The 20,957-nt window shown below is 39.3% G+C and overlaps 2 protein-coding genes across 7 annotated transcripts in view; both read left to right on the forward strand.

Annotated features, from left to right (window-relative positions):
* Nucleotides 1–595: 595 nt before the first annotated feature.
* Nucleotides 596–20,957, forward strand: part of CPNE1 (copine 1) — an 82,378-nt gene continuing 62,016 nt past the window's right edge. For 2 of the 6 annotated variants that reach the window (XM_077831935.1, XM_077831927.1), the window contains exon 1: nucleotides 596–728. The gene's annotated coding sequence lies outside the window, so the exon portion shown is untranslated. Of the gene's footprint in view, nucleotides 729–1,534; nucleotides 1,554–4,434; nucleotides 4,518–11,236; nucleotides 11,376–20,957 lie in introns of those variants that run through there. The other 4 variants (XM_077831929.1, XM_077831928.1, XM_077831932.1 and 1 more) reach the window with 4 other exon arrangements.
* RBM12 (RNA binding motif protein 12) lies at nucleotides 11,255–15,631 on the forward strand. Its single transcript, XM_077831926.1, has one exon. It carries the CDS (start codon nucleotides 11,255–11,257, stop codon nucleotides 13,892–13,894), a length of 2,640 nt encoding a protein of 879 aa, XP_077688052.1. The 3' UTR covers nucleotides 13,895–15,631.

Genomic DNA, 20,957 nt, shown 5'->3' on the forward strand with positions numbered 1-20,957 from the left:
AGCATGTGGAGCCTTCTGGCCGCCCCTACACATAGAAGCCAGAGGGGGAACATGTCACTGCTTCCTGGGAGCCCTGCGGGCGCCCGGAGCTGGACAATCAACGGCCCGCTCGGCGGTGCTGACCAGAGCCACCAGGGTCCCTTTTCCAGCGGGTGTCCCGGTCGAAAACCGGACACCTGGTCACCCGATCCGCACGAGCCTGGCACGGGACCGAGCTCCCCTCCAGCAGGGCCACGGGGCAGCGCGGCTGGAAGGGGGCGCGGCTGGCGGCTCGGGGCGCCAGGCTCCGCGCAGCGCGCAGTTCCGCCACGCGCGGCTGGGGCGCCGTGGGGGCGGGGCCGGGCTAGGGCGCCCGCCACGAGGCGCGAGCGAGCGGCAGCCTGGGGGCGGGGCAGAGGCAGCAGCAGCGGCAAAGCGCGCTACGCACGGCCGCCGCCCCGCCCCGCCCCGCCCCGCGCGCTGCAGCCAGTCCCCGCGGCCGAGGAGGGGCCGGCGGTGCGGCCCGCCCCGCCCCCTCTGGAGCAGCGTAGAGGCGGAGCGCGCGACGGCGCGTCACCAGAGCACCGCCCCTCCCTCCTGCTAGGCCCCGCCCCCTCCCTCGCAGCGGCGCCTCAGCCGCGGCGGCCATTTTGTGGCGCTGCTCGGTCGGTGGCGCTGGGCTCGCGCGGGGAGCGGGGCCCGGGCGGCGATTAGCTCCTTTCTAACCCTTTTTCCATACAGATTCCTCGGTAAGGAACCGGCAACGTCCGGGCCGGGCCCGGCTCCGTTCCGTCCCCTCAGTGGCCCCTTCCCAGCGCGGCAGGGCCCTGTCTCGGGTGGCTGGGCCGGGCCCGGCACGGAACGTATCCTCCCAGCCGCACAAAGGGGGGAGGGGCAGGGACTGGGCTGAGGAGGCCCGAGGGCCTGGGCGGCTCCTGCTCCTGAGCGGGGCGCGGGCCTCAGGGTGCCCGTGTCTCCGCCCGCGCTCGCAGCGCTCCGTTTTCGCCCGGGGCCGTAGGTGCGGGCGCCGCTCACGGCCCGGCTGAGCTGCGCGGCTCGGAGCGGCCCGTGCGAGTTGCGCGGCCTCTGCGCGGGGTAGGCGGCGCGCTCGGGCGGGCGTGGAGTGCCCTGGCCGCGGAGCCGTGTTTTCTTCTCGCAGACAGCCAGGCGGCTTCCGCCCGTCTGTGCGCTGGGCTGTTGAGCGTGAGCCCCTTCCCGGCGCGGGGCTTTGGCTCCAGGGGCCTCGGAGCGGAGGATGGGAAACAGGAGTGAGCTGGATACTGACTCGCCTTTAGCGTGCCCGCGTCTCGGGGCGCTCGTGGGTGATGGCTCCCTCAGTGCGTGCAAGGAGTGCTCTGCCGTGACCGTGACAACAAATTGACGTGAAGCTTGTATGCCTTTGGGAAGGGGCAGAAATAAAAGCAATGGCACTATTAGGTTGTGATGGTGATGTTTGTACCCTCATAGGCCAGCTGGATACAAGGTGTAAGCACAACACTTCTTACTTGGTGAGCTGACTACAGCATTTGTGGCAATCGAATTCTCGTTTGTGGTTCACATGGTTTCACCGGTTGGTGTGTGTCAGAGGATCTTGGCATGCCTTAGCTCTAATTCATTCTGGTTTGAATAGGCTCACTTCTCAATCGTAGGAAATACAACTAATCATTACAGCCTCTCTTAGAGAGACAGTTGGGTTATCCACTGTTGATAGTGGACAGGAACAGTTGTGGGCATCTTTCAGTGAGAGGACCTGGAGATTACCTCTTTGCTCTTAGCTTTACAAGAAGCCTTTTGCTCTTTTCCAAAGTGAATATGCGGCCATGATGAAAAAGAAAGCTGTGCTGGAAAAATTATAATATGTGTTTCTATCAGTTTTTTCCCTAGAAAGACTGTAGGGAGGAGGAGTTGGCAAAAGTGAAGTTTAAATAGGATAAAATGCCCTTATCGCTAACATAAGGAATGTAACTGTATGAAAGATGTTTATGTAAACTGGTGTTACTTTAATCATAACTGCAGATTGTTGATGTACACAGAAGTACTGTAGCTTTTTCTTAGGTGCTGTGGAATATAGGAAAATGTGCTTCAAAATGGGTCCTAAGAAGAATGCATCTAGATTCTGTGTTAATACAGGAGGTTGGACTAGATGTTGGAATCTGTGAAACATGAATCTATTCTTTGAATTTTCCTCTTTCTCTGTGGGAGAAAATATCTTGGTTCTTGCTGTATTATCTTGTGTCCTTTAGGCTCTCTTCAAGCTTCCTTTCCCAACTCTCACTGCTGTGGTTAGGCAAGTAGATCAGTGTATTTTTTCCCACCTTTAGAGAACCTCATGGCTTATTTTCACTTGTGACCTAAATTGGGTCTCATCCTAGTCTCCAGTGGATATTTGTCTACAGTGCAAAACCAATGGGGAATGTGGCAGAAATGAATTTTTTCAAGAAAGGCGTAAATCTAGAATTATGAGGGTGATTCAGATCACAATTGTCAGTTCTGTATGGAAAAGCAGTTCCCGCTTCTTACTTCATTTGGTTGTGTATGTAGGTAACACCCTTGTGAGCACCAAATTGACATGAAATAATGTCTCTACGTGACTTAAAGTGCTCTTAAATGTGCTTTTTTAAATGTTCTGATTCAAGATCTAGAAAGGTTTCAGAGTAATAGCCGTGTTAGTCTGTATTCGCAAAAAGAAAAGGAGTACTTGTGGCACCTTAGAGACTAACCAATTTATTTGAGCATGAGCTTTTAAGATCTAGAAAATAACTTAGATTTGTCTAAACAAATCATGATGTTGGCTAATGGTAAATTAATTATGCTGGATGGGTACAATGAAAAGTTCAAACGTGGTAGACTATTTGAAGAACGCTATTGGGTTTTGCATACTATAATGTGGTATTTTGTAGTATAATGTATCTTTAGTGCGGTATTACTTTAGCCTATTTTTATTAGTTTTAGGTTTCTAGATAAGTGTACACAACTGGAATGCTTTTTGATCTGTATAGCGGAAATGTTCTGAATTATCTGGAATTTTTTGGTAAAATGTTGCTTCTGCATGAAAGATCTATTCCAAATCCATACTTAAATAGATAAACATTTGTGTGAAAGCTGTCCTTCAGGTTATGTCATGTATTTTTGTATTGGAAATTACTTTTTGAAACTGGCCACTCTTTGGAGCAAATAGCAAATTCCTAATTTGGGGTTGTCTGGTCTTGAGTCCTCCTTTTTTTAAATAAAAAAGCATGGCTTTGTTTTGGAGATGAGTATATTTGTCATTTTAATCGAAAGTGTAATTTGTGGGACTTCAGTTTACATATTTTTCTCACTTGTAATTTTGCTGTTGGTGTCCTGTTTCCTGAAAGGTTTTTGAATGTGACTGCTTGTTTTAACCTTTTGATAGTGAATTCTTCTAGATTATATGCAGTACATTTAACACCAGTTTGTGGATGCATGTCAATACTGAATGTTTACAGCAGATGCCCCCAGTGGTCCAACTTCATGAGAAAAGGGCAACTAATTCATACTTTTTCTGATTACATGTTTCTCATTTTTTTCTTAATATATTTTTCTGTAGGTACTTTCCAGAGAGTCAAGAGTATTGTGTGAGGTGGTCTATTAGGTAATGGAATAGTTAATAAGTGATTTTTTTTCAGACATACACACACATTTCCAGTAAAACCATATAGCTTTTTTGCTCACTCTTGTGATCCCTGGAATAGAAATTTAATAATCTTGAGTACAAAAAATGACTGGCATCTGACTCTTGCATTGCATGTTAGATTAGGGTTGTAGACTACAAACAAAAAGGCATGGGTTCCCATAGTACCGTATGTGAAAATGTGCGTTTTCCAAAGATGAGACTTGGACGTGTGTCTTAGCTGAAAATTTTTTGCTGTTTCTTGGAAGGATGTTGGTCTGTGTAGTTTCTAGAAGTGTTTATCAGCTGCAGCATAAGGTACTGTTTTGCTTAGGTGGGGCTAGGAAGGTGCAGAATTAAAAAGCAATTGACTTGATAGTAACAAATGGTTTGGGTAAGGTTTTATTATTCAGTATCAGGATTTGATTCTGCATTGTGAGTTTTGGGGGTCAGGGGTGTGACCCTTGCCTTCTAAAGATACATTGATGGGGATCTGAAAAGGGGAGGAAAAAAATTGAGATGTTAAATTCTGTGTAATGAGTGTCTTCTGGCTTTTAATTTATATGTATTCTTCTGCCAAGGCATACTTATGAGTTAATATTTGGTAACAAAGTATAATTAAGCAAGTGCAATTTTCAAAATGTAAGTGTAAGAGATTAACAAGTGTTTAAATTTTTTGCACACTTAGTCTTGTGGTCGGTATATGATGCAGTGTTTTGTGGTGGTCTCAAACCTGAACTTCCTTAATATACAGTTCATTGTGGACCGTTACTGCTGTTGTGTTGCCTGAATTGATTTTTGCCTCCATTTATTCTTTATTGCAGTCTAAAAGTTGGTTTTAATTGGTTGCCCACAGGATTGGCTTGGCTTCTGCTACTAATTAAGAAAAAAACATCAGTCTCTGCAGGTAAGAGATTTTTGACATGAAGATTTTTTTTTTATGCGTGTTGACTACATGTTAAGAAATATTCTTAACAATTATGTGGAATATATGAATTGGTATAAAATATTTTGGTCAGTAAAAATTGCGTGTGCGCGCACACAGAGTTTGGCTTTTTAGCTCTGATTCCCATTGGGAATGGTTGTTATGGCAATGTTGTCCTTGTAAATGACTTTTCTGCCATATTCTGAAGTAGTGCTGTTTTATCAGCATATGGTAGTTTTGAATACTCTCTCCAACAATTTTCCACTGTTTGTAAATGTAGGTATTTGCTGCAGACAGTAGTTCTGCATGTTCCTAAAAGCTATAAATATCAATGTGTAAAATATATACTATTTGGGTTCTTATAACTAGGATTTGTAGTATTTAGAGAGCTCGGATATATTTATTTCTGATAAGGTATTTAGGCTTTTCTAATTTAACAGATGAATGCTAGTCCTTGGGGCGGGGGGGGGGGGTCTGCTACCTGCCCAGTTCTAGCTATGATTAGTCCCCTAACACATCTCGGGCTAGATACCTTCAATCCTTCCTTCAGCATCAATGCTATTCTGCCTTCTAGACTCTGTCCAAGGATTGCCAGATACGTGTGTGTGTTGTTGATGATACTGTAGATTAACACTCAGTAGGGACTAGGTTGAGCCTTCCAAACTTGTGTTTATACCTGTGAACTACATGTAAATTCAAAGGTTACTCCAGTCCCTTCTCTGTTCAACGCTTTTTACATATGGCCTTAAATTACTTCTTATCCTCTCTATGTACCCAGTTTCTGTTAATCTTCCTGAAATTTACACATTGTCTGAGTATAACACTTACAAATATTGTCCTCTTATGTGTTGCACACTTACGATAATAGCAGTTATTTTTGAATCTGGAAATACACGTAATTGTCTATCAAGATAAACATGATAAGTTTTTAATTGAAATGATTTCTTAATTTTAATTTAAACTAGATTTTTATTTGCATGTGGGTAGTTCTTCACTTTCCATTTTTAGTCATAAATTGCTAAAGTGGATTTTATACTTTAGTAGAATTTCAGATTTTACATAGACGCTTCATATTTAAAATGCCCATCTGTACTGCAAAAGTCAAGATGAGGGTCTCGGCTCATTGTCATCCTTAAAATGAGAACAAAATAACTCTGAACACAATTGATAAGTCCACACGATATTTGCAACCATTACCTATTGAACTGGAAATGCTTTAACCAGGCTGTGCTGCTCCATCACGGTTTGTAGTTTGAATCAGTGGGATTTATGCATCTAAATCACTTAGGTGCTTTTGAAAATTCCACCCTTAAGAGCTTAAGTATAGGCTCCTATTTTTTGTGAATTTGGGCCTGAGAGTGGTTTTAGGAGTTCATAATTTTGTTAGTGAAATTCTAAAATGTTTATATTAAAATTGAAGCTGTTTTGTTTTGAAATGACAGATGTTGTTATGCAACTAAGAAGCTTATCAAAAGTACAGTTTTAACACCTGATGTTGCAAGCACTTATGGACATGCTTTACTTCAAGCACGAGTAGTCTCATTGAGTCAAAGCATCTAGCCATTTGAGTAAAGTTCGATCACCTGTTAAGTGTTTGCATGATCAGGACCTTAATTTTCAATATTTTAATTTTTTACCTATAACAGTTTTGTAAAATTCAAATAAGAGATCTTACCAGGAGTGATTTAAAACCCCCCCCTGCATTTATGATTGTTAATTTTAAATTACAGAAAGAGTTTATTTTCTGTAATACATAAGTCTTACTTTTCAAGTTGGAATACCTGAATCCCATTAAAATTAATGGGAACTGGGAATCTGAATCCCAGTCCCTCTAAATAGGTGACTTTGAAAATATCAAGCTAAAGTAAAATTTGTTAAATTAACAGATTATTAGCAGTTTGACAACTTCTGGCCTGTGGGCCAGATTCAGGATAATAAATGTAATTGTCTGGCATCCATAAAACATTGGGTCTTCAGAATGGAAACCATAATTTTAAAAAAGCTTCAAGCTTATAGTTGCAGTGATAAGCTTTCAAATGCAATACAGCACTGTCTTAACCTGAAATGACAGTTCGAAGAGGTCTGAACTCCTCAGTCATCTCAATGACATGCTACCTCTGAAACCTACCAATGATTACGTAGGGACAAGATTATAAACTAGATATGCAGGGCAGCATTTGAAACAAATCTTTAATTTTCTGATTCAGTTACTGCATGTGAACATGCTAGAGTTACTGCATGCATACATGAGAAAATAGAGACCCTGCAAATGTGATGTATTTTTTTTAAATGGTGTGATGTCAGTTGTAATTCTTTGAATTACAGGTAGTTATGATGTGGCCCCTGGTGTAATAAAAATGCTCTTTCTCTCCACAGAATGAGTTTGACACTTTTTTTAAAATATCTAGTAAGAAATGTAGCTTGGATTCTAAGTACATCCTTAAATCTTCCGCTGCTTTGGAGAAATTAAAAAAATATAAATTGCACCAAAAATATGTAATTACTAACCACTTAAAATTGTACAAGTAGAAAACCCATCCAAATCACCTTTTTGTGTAAACATTTTTATTTGTCAACAGTTAATGCTCTTATCCATTATTGTGACACTCCTGGTGTATCCTTGAGGAGGTCATTATGAAAAAGTCAGTGTTTTCCATTTGACAAAGGATAAAATAAGTAGTGGAAAAACATATGATTTTTGAGGGTATATGGGTAAAAATAATACAAATATCTAAGTTTAATCTCTTTACGTAGCAGATAATGCTGAGGACTTACGTCTCTTAATATTTAACATTTAAAAGTTGGAGTTCCTGAATACCTTAGTTGGTTGTATTACATAATTTTCAAAACTAATCAGTGCTGTAACATGGACACTCTTGGGCCCCTAGCTTTTTAAAAATAGTTTCCTGTTAAATATTTGTAATTTTGGCACATATTCAAGCATCCGGTCCTTCTAATATGAATTTTAATCCTGTGATGTGAAGCACAAATTCCCTTTTTTATAACAGTTCAGTAATTCTGCTTTCCTTAAATTTGTAAGGATTTTCATTAGAAATCACTGGTTTTGGAGATTTGTAGCCTTATTTAAGGATCGGTTAAATTTATGTTTCCTTAAAATTATGTGGATAACACTTCCCTTTTTAAAACGGAGAACAAAAAAGTTTTAAATGCTAACATACTATTGTAGAAATCATAGCAGTTTTTGAGTAATACAGGGTTTGACAAATGGTTTACTTCTGTGATGTAAACACTTCTGCTGTTCAGAAGAAAATTATACCATTACCCTTGAAAAATGGTTGAGCAAACAAATTTAATTTTCAGATTTTTTACTATAAACTTAAAAAACATGTTCTAAGACTTCTAGAAAGTATTGAAATGAGACAAATGGCCAAACTAAACACATTCCAAAAGTTTTAAAAAATATATTTTACCAAAAGACTGGAAAGAGACTTACTTTTAAAAAATACTCACTTAAAGGGTGGTGAATATATCTTCCTTTACAATTACGCTTGGTATTTCTGTGGAAGAAAGTGTTTTCTTATTGGTAAATACCAATATGTTTTCATATATTCCACTTTATTTAGGTCACATTTTCTGTTGCCTTTGCAGTTTCAATCCCTTCAATCTAGGAAATTCTGGTACCAAAATGTAACCAAAGTTAGAGCAGCAGCACAGCAGATAGTGTACCAGTATAGTAGGTAGGGCACTGCTTGTTGCAGGTAATTAATATCTCTGCTGTTGCCTTTAAAGAGACAGGAAGCAGAGGGGCCGCCACACTTCTAATGCCAATTAGGAATGGGCCAAAGCCTACATAATGTTAAAACCCATTGCTGATGGTGATTAGGGGAGGAAAAGGGCAGACTGCAGATTGCTTCAAAGGATAGAAATGGCCTTTCTCCAGTTAGACTGCTTGAGAGCATGAAGTTAGGTGCCTTTGATCTGTTGGCCATAATGCATGGAACTGTTCATTTCCCCCCAAAATGGTGGTAGCCTTCTGTTTTGCCTGAATATTTAGTTCAACCAGGTGTCAATGTGGATATTCTTTGAATTTTCTGTAACAGTGCACAGCAATATTACTCAACAGTTCAGAACGGGAATTGGAGAATAAAGTCTACGTCAAAACTGCTGGGGGAACTTAGGGAGTCAAGCGTAACTGAGTTTGAATTTTACTTGTACACTGAGAAATATTGCTTTTAGTGTGGCAGAAAGTGCTGTGGGATCTTATGATCACAATTGATTAGGACTTTAGTTTTACGTCCAACTTTGGTGTGACATCTTCGGTAGCACATTGCCTCCTAATGCTGCAGAAGCTCATCTGGTTTTTAATTCCCTTATGAATATCTAACACCACTTACTGTGGCATATAGGAGTTTTCAGAGGTTTTCATCCAAGTATTGAACGGGCTTTCATTGCTTAATGAGGGAGCTAATGTGATTCTAGGGGAGGAGAGGATCAGGTGAAGGAAGATGCTGGTAACTACCCAGGACAATAAACTGGCTTCTGAATCAGGGAATTGGGGTAGGCTTGGCAAATCTAAAGCACTGAAACCTTATCCTCCTGCTAAGTGTTTGTTTAGATTAGGAAATAACTTGAGGAAAACTAAGATGTTTGAAATTAGGTCAGAATTAGCTAAACCTTCTCCTGGTGTATGTATACACAGGTTAACTCCTTATGTCTAGAGTTAACAGGATGAGGTCAAACCTAAAATTCCTCCATGGTTGACCTGAACTAGTTAAATTGAGGTTAACATATTTTACTTTTGGCCTTGGTCTGGAGATTTAAGATTAAAATGTAAGCATGTCCTAGCTGACATGCTTACATCGTTCTAAGTCTAGTTTAGACAAGACACTCTGCCTTTTACACTGGCAAAACTGGGTAAAGACAAGGGGGAACCTAGCTAAAATGCATGTTAACATAACACCTTTATATCCTAGGGCCTTTTGTCTATAGTAGCAAAGTAGTAGGGGTTAATTAATGAGCATTAACCAACTCCAACCTAACCTTGATCTCTCTTCGTAATCAAGTTAAAAACCATAGCACAAGGTTACATTTCACTGTGTAGCCTGTACCACCCCCAGTGGTACGGTGGGAAGGGTGACCACTTCTAAGGAGTGATGACAGTTCAGACTGTCCCTCACTGTCAGTATGATTCACAGCGTGCACTATGGCCCCATCCTTCTCCAGCTGGTATATGAGTTATGGCCCACAGTGAGAGGTAGAAATTTATTTCTCTTTGCCACTGACATTGACCTTTAGCTCTAAGGTCCAGAATAGATTAGGAAAATAGTGTTTTAAAAACATTCACACTGTTTTTAAATATCATTTATCTTGTGTAGGTTAGGAGGTGAACTTAGAGTTGATCTCAACCTGCTAACACATATTTAAAGGTCTTAATTCCTGTCTACACTAGATGCTTAGGCACCATTTTAAAATGCTGGTATTTCCCTAGTCTGGACAGGCCTAAAGGGAGAAGGAGGGATGGAAATGGCTAAAGATTTAGGTCAAGTTTATTAACAAATGAATTAGGCCTCTAAATCCAGAGTTAGACACCCAATTAAATGGCCTAATTCTAAAGTGGCGAGCACCCAGTTTTCCTATTGAAGTCAGTGGAAACTGTTGAAAACTTAGAAAATGTAAAGCCATTGAGTTAGTGGGTCTGACTTTAGGCACTCATCTTTGAGAATCTTGGCCTTAAGGTTTACATAATTACAGTCACCTGGGATACCATATAGCTGTGCCCATGTCCTGGTTTTGATCCACAGATCATTAGGCCTTGCTCAGGCTTTGCCTTTAGGTAGCAAGTGAAAGTTGGGAAAATACTGTTTATAAACTAGTTTTAAATAATGGAGTTTGTAGTTCTGGGGCAAGTTCCATTAATAAAGTGTATCTGGAAGCATATTGTTTATATGGGGTAAGGCTCAAAGGTCCTGTTAGGATTGGGATCCTATTGTGGTAGGTACTGCATTAACAGAGGAAGATAGTCCTTGTCCCAAAAAACTTAACCTCCCCCCTCCCCTCTTGTTTTTTGGGGTAGGGGCCAGTAAATGTGCTGTTTAAAATAAAAAGAAATTGAAAACTATGATTAAAAATTTGACCAAGCTAAATTTAAGACTATGATTGATTCCTACTGATTTCCTTTCCCTCTCTTTGTAAAGATTTTGTAGTTAAGATCTGTGCAAAAGAGAAGGTCTTAAACTTTATTCAATAGTATTGCACTTTTTCTGTTCAGTCAGAGCATGAGTCTTTTAAGTATACAAAAGTGTCTTCTTGTTTCAGTAGTCTTCCAAGATTCAAGGTGTGCGGTACATTTTCTGCATGTGATTGCTGAAGTTCAATTGCTTAGCTGAAACATTAATTTTTTTGTACATTCCACTAAATATTGAACCATCTGAAGTAATAGTTCTGATTTAACCTCATTCTTGGTTTTTGTATTGACACTTATTTGGGTCTCAGGCTGACTTTCCTTTAAAATCTTGATTTAACAGATTATTTTGCAATTTTTGGTGCAAACCTTGAGTTAATCTTGTGTTGTTAATGTTTAATATTTTATTTGAATAAAAGTCTAGAACTTAAACATGCTTTAATTTTCAAGATGTCTTTAGGAGTGTGTAAACAATGTAGTAGATGGTGTCTGTAGGTAAATACGTGGTATCATAAACAGTAGTCTGACATAGCCGTTGCCTTTTCTCATCTGCAGGTGTGTGTTGTTTCAGCGCAGCATGGCTGTGGTCATCCGCTTGCAAGGTCTCCCGATTGTGGCGGGGACCATGGACATTCGCCACTTCTTCTCTGGATTGACCATTCCTGATGGGGGCGTGCATATTGTAGGGGGTGAACTGGGTGAGGCTTTCATCGTTTTTGCCACTGATGAAGATGCAAGGCTTGGTATGATGCGCACAGGTGGTACCATTAAAGGGTCAAAAGTAACGCTGTTGCTGAGCAGTAAAACTGAAATGCAAAACATGATAGAACTTAGTCGTAGGCGTTTTGAAACTGCCAATTTAGACATGCCACCAGCTAATGCTAGCAGGTCTGGACCACCGCCTAATTCTGGAATGAGTAGTAGGGTAAACTTACCTACTACAGTACCTAATTTTAACAATCCTTCTCCTAGTGTAGTAACTGCAGCTACTTCTGTGCATGAAAGCAACAAAAACATACCCACATTCTCAACTGCCAGTATGGGAACTGCACCACCAAATCTTGGAGCTACCTTTGGTAGCCCAACGTTTAGCTCTACTATACCTAGCACAGCATCCCCTATGAACACAGTACCACCTCCACCAATTCCTCCTATCCCATCTATGCCATCTTTGCCACCAATGCCTTCTATTCCCCCCATACCTGTCCCGCCTCCTGTACCTACGCTGCCCCCTGTTCCCCCTGTACCACCTATACCCCCTGTTCCTCCTGTACCACCAATGACACCTATGCCTCCCATGTCAGGAATGCCTCCTATGAATCCTCCACCTATAGCACCTTTACCTACTGGAATGAATGGGTCTGGAACAGCAATGAGTATGAACAGTGGCTTGAATCCATTGTTTATGGGTCCTATGAATCCTGTAAATCCTATTCAGATGAATTCTCAAAGTGGTATGAAACCTCATTCTATCAATCCAGATGACTTGTATGTCAGTGTTCATGGAATGCCCTTTTCTGCAACAGAATCTGATGTGAAAGACTTTTTCCATGGGCTCCGTGTGGATGCAGTACATATGCTGAAGGATCACGTAGGCCGAAATAATGGAAATGGACTAGTTAAGTTTTTCTCTCCTCAAGATACTTTTGAAGCACTGAAGCGAAACAGAATGCTGATGATTCAGCGCTATGTTGAAGTTAGTCCTGCAACAGAGAGACAGTGGGTGTCTGCTGGAGGTCATATAACTTTCAAGCAAACCATGGGTCCTACTGGACAAACCCATCCTCCTCCGCAGACGCTTTCTAGGTCCAAATCTCCTAGTGGACAGAAAAGGTCACGGTCAAGATCTCCTCATGAGCAGGGTTTCTGTGTTTATTTGAAAGGTCTTCCCTTTGAATCAGAGAACAAACATGTGATAGATTTCTTTAAAAAGTTAGATATTGTTGAAGACAGTATTTATATAGCTTATGGACCCAATGGGAAAGCAATTGGTGAAGGCTTTGTTGAGTTCAGGAATGAAGCTGACTACAAGGCAGCTTTGTGTCATCATAAACAGTACATAGGGAACCGTTTTATTCAAGTTCATCCCATAACCAAAAAGGGTATGTTAGAAAAGATAGACATGATTCGGAAAAGATTGCAGAACTTCAGCTATGACCAGAGAGAGGTCATGATGAATACTGAGGGAGAAACAGGCCCACCAAAGTTGTGTGCACATATATCAAATATTCCATACAATATTACAAAAATGGAAATCCTTCAGTTTCTAGAGGGACTGTCAGTGGAAGAAAACTCTGTGCAAATTCTTGTTGATAACAATGGGCAAGGTTTAGGACAAGCACTGGTTCAGTTCAAAACAGAAGATGATGCTCGTAAGTCAGAGCGCCTACACCGTAAAAAGCTGAATGGAAGAGATGTTATTTTACGTATTATCACCTTAGAAGAAATGAGAGAAATTGAGAGAAATCCACCATCCCAAGGGAAGAAGTTGCTGAAAATGCCAATGCAAGGGAATGCAGCAATGCCAGGAGTGCAAAATGCTGGTGGTGATGAGCATTCCTTTATGGGTGGTAACTCAAAAGATGCAAATAATGGCCCTCCGTTTAATTTTCCCAGTAATTTTAGTGGGTCTAACACATTTGGTCCCCCTCTTCCACCACCAGGAATGGGTGGCTTTGGTGATTCTAGACCAGGAATGCCTTCAGTTGGAAGTAGTGGTTTACCTGGTGCCGGTATTGATGTCCCAGTTTTTGGGAGTGGTCCTAGTAATCTGAGTGGACCATCAAGTTTTGGAGGGGGACCTCAAAACTTTGGGAATGGGCCTGGTAATTTAGGTGGGCCTCCTAGCTTTGGTAGTGGCCCTCCTGGTATTGCAGGTGGTCTTGGACATTTAAGTGGACCTCCAGGGTTTGGACCTGGACCAGGAAACTTACATATTAGTGGACCCCCTGGTTTTGGAACAGGTTCTGGAAAGCCAGGGCCAACTGTCATTAAAGTGCAAAACATGCCTTTTACGGTATCAGTGGATGAAATTTTGGATTTCTTTTATGGTTACCAAGTGATCCCAGGTTCTGTGTGTTTAAAGTACAATGAAAAAGGTATGCCCACAGGAGAAGCAATGGTTGCATTTGAGTCTCGTGATGAAGCAATGGCAGCTGTTGTTGATCTCAATGACAGACCTATAGGTTCAAGAAAAGTCAAACTTGTTTTAGGGTAGCTGTTCATATAAAATGTTTGTAGAATAGATATTCATAGTGCTGTGATTAATTCATCCAGATTGTTTTTATAGTATTTCCAGGGTAGAACCTGTGGATTGTTTAAATTGCAAACAAATTTGTTTTGATAAGGCAGAGCACTGGTTTAACCATTTACAGAAGAATTACTGCAAGGATAAGTGTGCAGTGAATTTCCCAGTACGGCTGTGTGGAGAAGAGAGACAGATTCTTATTCACCAATAGAAAAAGTTTGCTAAAGCTGAATTGGCCATATAATGCTTATCAAGGAATCTAGATTGGTTTTATGTAGTTTTGGATAAGGGAAGTAGTTATGTATTAAGATGAAGTCAGTGAGTGGGTGCTGTTGCAAGCCACTGTAAAACAAGATAGCTATTCCTAGATTTGGTTAAAAGCTGGCTGAATTTGCTTTGTTACAGGTCAAAGCTTTGTTTAAAATCCTGAATTTACTTTGCAACTGAATGAATTCTCAGTGTACACAGATTAACTGTTTTGTGTATGTACCTTTATTGTTTTTCAAAGGTTCTTGCTGTATGTGAACAGTCAAATTATGCACATTGCTGATGTGTCTACCAAACTAATTCCTATGCATATGAGCAGAACTGTTCTGTAAAATTCAAGCTGTTCTTTGTGGAATAACCTTTAGTTATTTTTATTGTTGCATTTAAAACTGTGCAGAATAAGACTTTTGCCACATAAGTGTAGGTATAACCTCAAATATATTGAGTTGACTGTTTACTTAAAAATGAATTATAAAGTTGATGCCATACAAGCAACAACTAGAAAACACTCATCATTGTTTAAGTAGCTTGATTTGTTAGGATTACATAAATCAGTTGGGATAGGATTTTCAGCACTAGTTTGGATATTTAGTGTTGTAGTTCTCACATCTCTGGAACTTGTCACATGGAATGTCGCATTTAAGAGAACCAAAGGGATTAATATTACTAGAATATTGGAGTCCAGTTAAAGTTTTAAGAATAGTGTAAAACATATGAAAGAAATTTTTGAGATTACCAGTGACTCTGAATATTGTTATGACACTTCAGAGACTAAATTTTATTTTCCCCCAAAAACTTGAATCTACTTTCATTGAGTTATTGTGTATTTTTTTCAATAAAGTTATGTTGTTTAATTCCAATTCAGTAAAGAATTGCCATTTTCTTTACTGTGCAGTAAAGCCTTTAATGGCGAATAGAGAATCAGAAAGCAGTTTTACAGAAGAGTGAAAAATAGAACTCGCAGTTTGTCTACACTTAGCTTATAAAAAATTCAGACTCTTCTCTTGGTCTGAAAATCCCACTGTTCCCTGCAAATCATTGTACTTAAACACAGCAGTCTATAAACTATTCTGTTTGTTGGTTGAAGAAAAATGGTGCCTTTTAGTGTTGCATATCATGGAACACTGAAGTACGTAGCCTGGCATAATTTAGAGGTGCAAGTGGCAACAGTTTTATTCATGTGGTGTATAGGAGAGATTTGAAAGCCTGTGCAACACTACATCCTGAGAGGATTTCACAGTACAGGAATTTTTGGAAGGATTGTATAAAGGTGTACTACAATAAAGAGGTGGTTGCATTACACAGATGCTTTTGTAATTCATGAGTATAATTTTTTTTTGACAGATCACTAGGTGATGCTCTCTGACTTTGGAAAAGTGATGTGATTGTATATACTGTTTAAAATTAAGCCTCCTGTTAATAAAACTTTCTCTGAACATTCATGTTATGCATTTTAACGGTCTTTGGGGATATTGTTTCAACAGCAGATTTTTTTCCTCTTTGAAAGGCTGAAAGTTCTGTTACTGATGTCAGAAAGATGGGATATTTGAATAGGAGACAAAATAAGTCTCAGTTTATTTTTTTCAATTTTGCTCTGTTCTTAAAACAGTACATTTTTATTAAAATTTCATATTATATTGCAGTTATTTGGGTGCTGTTTCTTCATATTTCATACTAGAATAAAAATATTGAAAAGGAAACCCTGCCTTCATTGTTCACAGAATTAATTGAATTAAGAATTTATTAGTATGTGGCTTGCAGAAACTGGTGGTAACTGTATTTCAAGCTTGAATGAATCACAACAAAGCATTTCTTGTTGTGAAATGTAATTAAACTACTGCTATCTGGAATTTGATTCCTTGTATATCTAAGATTTAATACAGTGCTGTGCATCTTGCTCCTCTTGGTATTTGGGTGTGGGATTTTTGGTATACGTTTCAAAATACTCTAGATATTGCTTTCACTGTGAAACATGCTTGTACACATGTTCCTTCAGACTTTCTAACAAGCTGCAGGTTTGTGTTGGAAATCTTTCATTTTCTGATTATTTTTAATTTTCTGTATGGTCTAAAGATTTGTAAAGCTGTTTCATAAGTTGTGCATTTGTAAAAGCTTTAATTCTGTTTACAAAAATTTATGTAAATGTGTTGTATTTGGAAGAGGAACTTTCTGAAGAAGGGTTTGTTTTCTTTTCTGCATCTTGCCAAACAGCTGATATGCTCATTGTCCTTTAGTGTAATGGGTTAGTAAATATATCTGTGTAAAATATATACTTGTAAGTAAATCTGTGGATTTCTCCATAACTATTAAGAAATCCTATTCTCCTAGAGAGTTTTGAGGTATATTTTGTATAAACACTGTCGTTGTGCACTTTTACAGTAGTTAAATATATTAATTTCTTAAAGCTAGTGTAAAGTATGCATTGGGCTAAAATTAGTTGAAAATATCAGTCATACACCAAGTTGCCATAGCAACTTTTCATGTTAGACAAACTGTCCCAAACTGTTAAAATCAAGGTAATGAAAATTTAGGATACCATTTATCCATAACTTAAACTTCATACAGAAAAAAATCCAAGCTTACAGGTGTCAGGTAGCTAGCAAGAGTAAGAGGTTGGTAGATGATGGTGGCAGCCTAGCGGACGTTAGTTATTAACAGTAGGTGCTGCTTGTCTGTTACCTTGGCTAATTTGAAACCGTAAAAACAGAAGTTATTAGTCGGAAGGGTCTAAATATCTGTGTCCCTTCAACTTGTAAAATTATCACTCAGAAAAATTTATCATGTGTAAAAATATGGCAGTTAATTAAAAAATATGAATCTTGGGCTTATTAGTAAACAAGTTCAACAGTGTGTAATTTTATTTTTATTAACACCTTATTTAAAAAGAGGCTTATAATTGATAGGGAAGAATTATTGCTAGCAGGTGCCATGATATTAAATCTAAGTTTTTTTCTGTTTTTAAAGTAGTCTTATTTAATAAACATGTTAAAAAAATAAAGCTGCTGCTTTTAATACTCTAGGAAAGAATGTTTCCTTGCACAACAAATCGTATTTTGGGAAAGCTAAAACTTTTTATTAATAAAGGAATACTGTCATTTAAAAAATCTAAATGTTAGAGATTGGGGTTCTGTTGGTTTTGAAAATTGAAGGTTATGTCCTTTACAGTAAAATAAGAGCAAGAGTATCCTTTTCATAATAGGTTTACACACACAAATGTCCATCCTCAGAGTTTATCCGGAGCAGGGAGGGATATGGGTAAACCAACAAGAGTTTATGCCAGATTACACTGAGCTCTTGAGAGAATTCCACAAATAGATCAAGAGTTTTGCTTTATTTTGACTGCAGTTTAGAACTCACCTGTGTTCTCTTAAGAACACGTGAAAGAAATCTTATCCAATAGCTGTTATGTATATTTCTGTGGGATTTTTTTTGTAGAATAGGATATGGAGTTCTTAACAAAGAACAAATTCATCTCAGTTACCATAATAAACACTTTTATTAATTCCATATCAATTCTGATTCATTTGGTTTTAAATTCTGTGTTGGAGTTTCCTGTCTAATTTCTTAAAGTTAACGATTGAAGTCCAGAATCAGAGGATTTCACTTTTTTATACAAATCTGGAATTTAGTGTAGGTGGAAGTCTGCAGGCTTTATGTCCTCTGCAGTAAGATTGCTTGATTCTAGTTAATTATTTTTAGTGAGATTCAGTAGCTGGACTAACATCTGGAAAACATTTATATTTAAACTCAAAAGATGCTGTCAAACTGAGATTTTTTTAAAATTGATTTCTTTCTAAAGTATTTGCTCATGCTTTAGATAACGTACATGATTTTAAAAACGGATTTTCTGCTCTCCTGCTCGTTTATTAAAACGGAGCTTTCAGAATGGAAAGTGTGTAAGTCTGAGAACAAGCCGCCCCTCTCCCCCCTCCCCTGCAAGCTCCTGCCTGCTGCCTCTTCAGTTTGTTTAGCTGCTACTGGAAAACACTCTTGCAGGGCCTTGAAGAATAGTGATGGGGACCTCATATGCACAGAGCAGTGCTTGATGTCATACTAGTGCATGAAAAGGGAGTACAACTAGCCATCAGCAGAACAGGGAAAGTGACTGTACGCTAAATGGTGTCATGCACAAAGTGAAACTTGAAAACTTTTTTCTAATTATTTCTAGTTATAAGACCTTTCCGTTTTAGGTAGGCACAAAATTGTAAGATAGTTTTCAAGTTATTTCCCTTTAAGGATTTTCCCTCAAAATGAAAACTCTTTATCAGTTGCTAGTATTCTCTCCATAAGTGAGTTTTGTGGCTCTTCTCCTGCACTGTTCCTTCCTGGTGTCTGCTCTGGTGAATGTGCTGTAGCTCCTTTCCATAGAGATGATTTTCCTGACTCAGTAGGTCTCAAGGGTTTATTTTTTCCCCCCAATAGAAAAGGGCCTGAAATTTCCATGTTCTAGGGAATACTTCCCACCCGCTGCATCTGCATGTTCTTGTCTCAGGTCTTCCGTCATTTTGAGTCTGAATATTGAATTGTCTGGTAATTATAGTTTTATAAGCTTGCCTCTCCTTTGTTTTAATGCACTTCTCTCTCTCAGTGCTCCAGATTATCTCAGCGTATGGTTCATGTGCGTCAAAATGGATGGTTTAGCCTACACCCTTCATTTTCTACATTGGCAAAGTTGTCTCTGCAGGTTCCTGTATATGGTGACCCTCAATTTTTTTTAATGGGCACAGTCCCTGTGGAACTATGTTGTGTACGTTTTTTTCTTTTGCAGGGGGGAGGGGAATGAAACAAGTAGCTGCTTCTAGGGACCTTACAGCATCATAGATCTGAAGTTAAATTTGTTTGTTTTCTCTGCTTTCAAATTGTGGCATGTCGTCATGTTGTATATGAAATGGTCCTTTGCAAATGTAGTTCCCAGATGTTTCCCAAATGTACTAAAATAAGCTTTGGATCCCAGTAAAAGATACTTCCTCTTAAGAAGATTGACTTGCACCAACTCAGTTTTTATAACCCTTCAGTTGAATACCCATTTGAAAGTGAAAAGATGGTTTTATGTTTCCCCCTTTGGAAATTTATTTTCCTCATTTCTTATTACCTATAAACTACTGTGGCCTTTCCTCACTTCATCATTTGTATATTAGTTCACTATGGAGTTACTACAGCTCTGGGAATAGGGTTTAATGAGTATTCTCCTGGCTGACTCCAAGGCTGTGCAGCACAAAACTCTGCAATGAAGACAGTGGATGAAAAGTACAATTTCTCTAGCCTCTACAATAGAAGATGTGTAGGATCTGACACATAATGCAGTAAATACAGGAATCTTCTCCTACCAAAGTACTCTTGCTTTTCACGCTTTGCCTTTTGGACCTATCACTATAGAATATATATAAATGGTGACTTGAAAACTTCATGATACCGCTGTTCTCCACATCAGTAGAAACCCAATATTCAACCAAAATTGAAGGCAGGTTTGGGTGGAAACTGAAAGTACAATCAAAGTCTATATTAGTTAAAATAAAAACAAGACAAACAAAACTTCTTTGGCTAACTGTGAGAAATTTTGAACTGTTCCCCCCCGGCCCCTTCCCATCAAAAATTCATAGTTTTTTGTCTAGCTTTCAGAAACTTAAAAGGCTCTCATTTTGATAATATCGTCTACTTGATCTTTTAACTTTCAATCAGGACTGTTCCATAGTTGCTGAAATTTGCTCCAGAATCTAAGCGTTTATTTAAAAAATGTTTCTAACTCTTGTGGATAGTTTAACTAAAGCAATGTTCCCAGCTTTGAAACAATACATATGAAGGGTGTGCAGTGCCCATATTCATTTCAGTGGAAGGTTTAACTCTGAAATGTAAAGATGACCACCTAACTGTCTTCATTAGTTCACTGATTATTTTGGTAGAAACATCCAGCTATTGTCTCTCATGATACTAATGTGTTTCATTCTATACATTTGAGGTAGGCAAAAGCCACAACTGTGCCCCCTTCTGACAGTCACTACAGTGATATGCACTGGCAATTAAAAAATCTGCTGCTGTACAATGAAAGCTGAATGTCATTAATGCTGTCCCATCATGTTTCTAAAAAGCAGCTATTTAGTTTATTTTCATAACTAATTTAATAAAATCTCCATTTTCAAATATAAGTAAAGCTGTCCTTGAATTTCCAGGCTACCATTCCAGCAGAATTTAGGTTCAGTTTGCCATGGAATAAGTGGAGCCTTTCTTCTAGCACTACATTTACTTAGAGCTTTTCATTTGAGGAGCTTAATGTTTTACTAAGGTTGGGTAAGTACAGTAACTCCGCACTTAACGGTGTAGTTATGTTCCTGAAAAATACAACTTTACGTGAAACGATCTTAAGTGAATCCAATTTCCCCATAAGAATTAATGTAAATGGGGTGTGGGGGGGTGTTCAGGTTCCAGGGAAAAATATTCACCAGACAAAAGACATATGTGGTTTGACTCTCAGCTGATAACTAGGTAAATGAAAATCCTCTGGCCCCAGAGTTCTGGTGAGGGCTTGGGTCAACAACACCCCCACTCCTAGGCCTGCAGAGTCCTCCCCATGCAAGCTCTGCGGGTTTGGGCTCCACATGGGAGCCAGGCAGAGCAGGCAAGCGGCAGCACACAAAGGTTTCAGAGTAACAGCCGTGTTAGTCTGTCTTCGCAAAAAGAAAAGGAGGACTTGTGGCACCTTAGAGACTAACCAATTTATTTGAGCATAAGCTTTCGTGAGCTACAGCTCACTTCATCACTAGCACACAGA

The sequence above is a fragment of the Eretmochelys imbricata genome, chromosome 13 (assembly GCF_965152235.1).
Source record: "Eretmochelys imbricata isolate rEreImb1 chromosome 13, rEreImb1.hap1, whole genome shotgun sequence".
In the NCBI taxonomy this organism is placed as follows: Eukaryota; Metazoa; Chordata; order Testudines; family Cheloniidae; genus Eretmochelys; species Eretmochelys imbricata.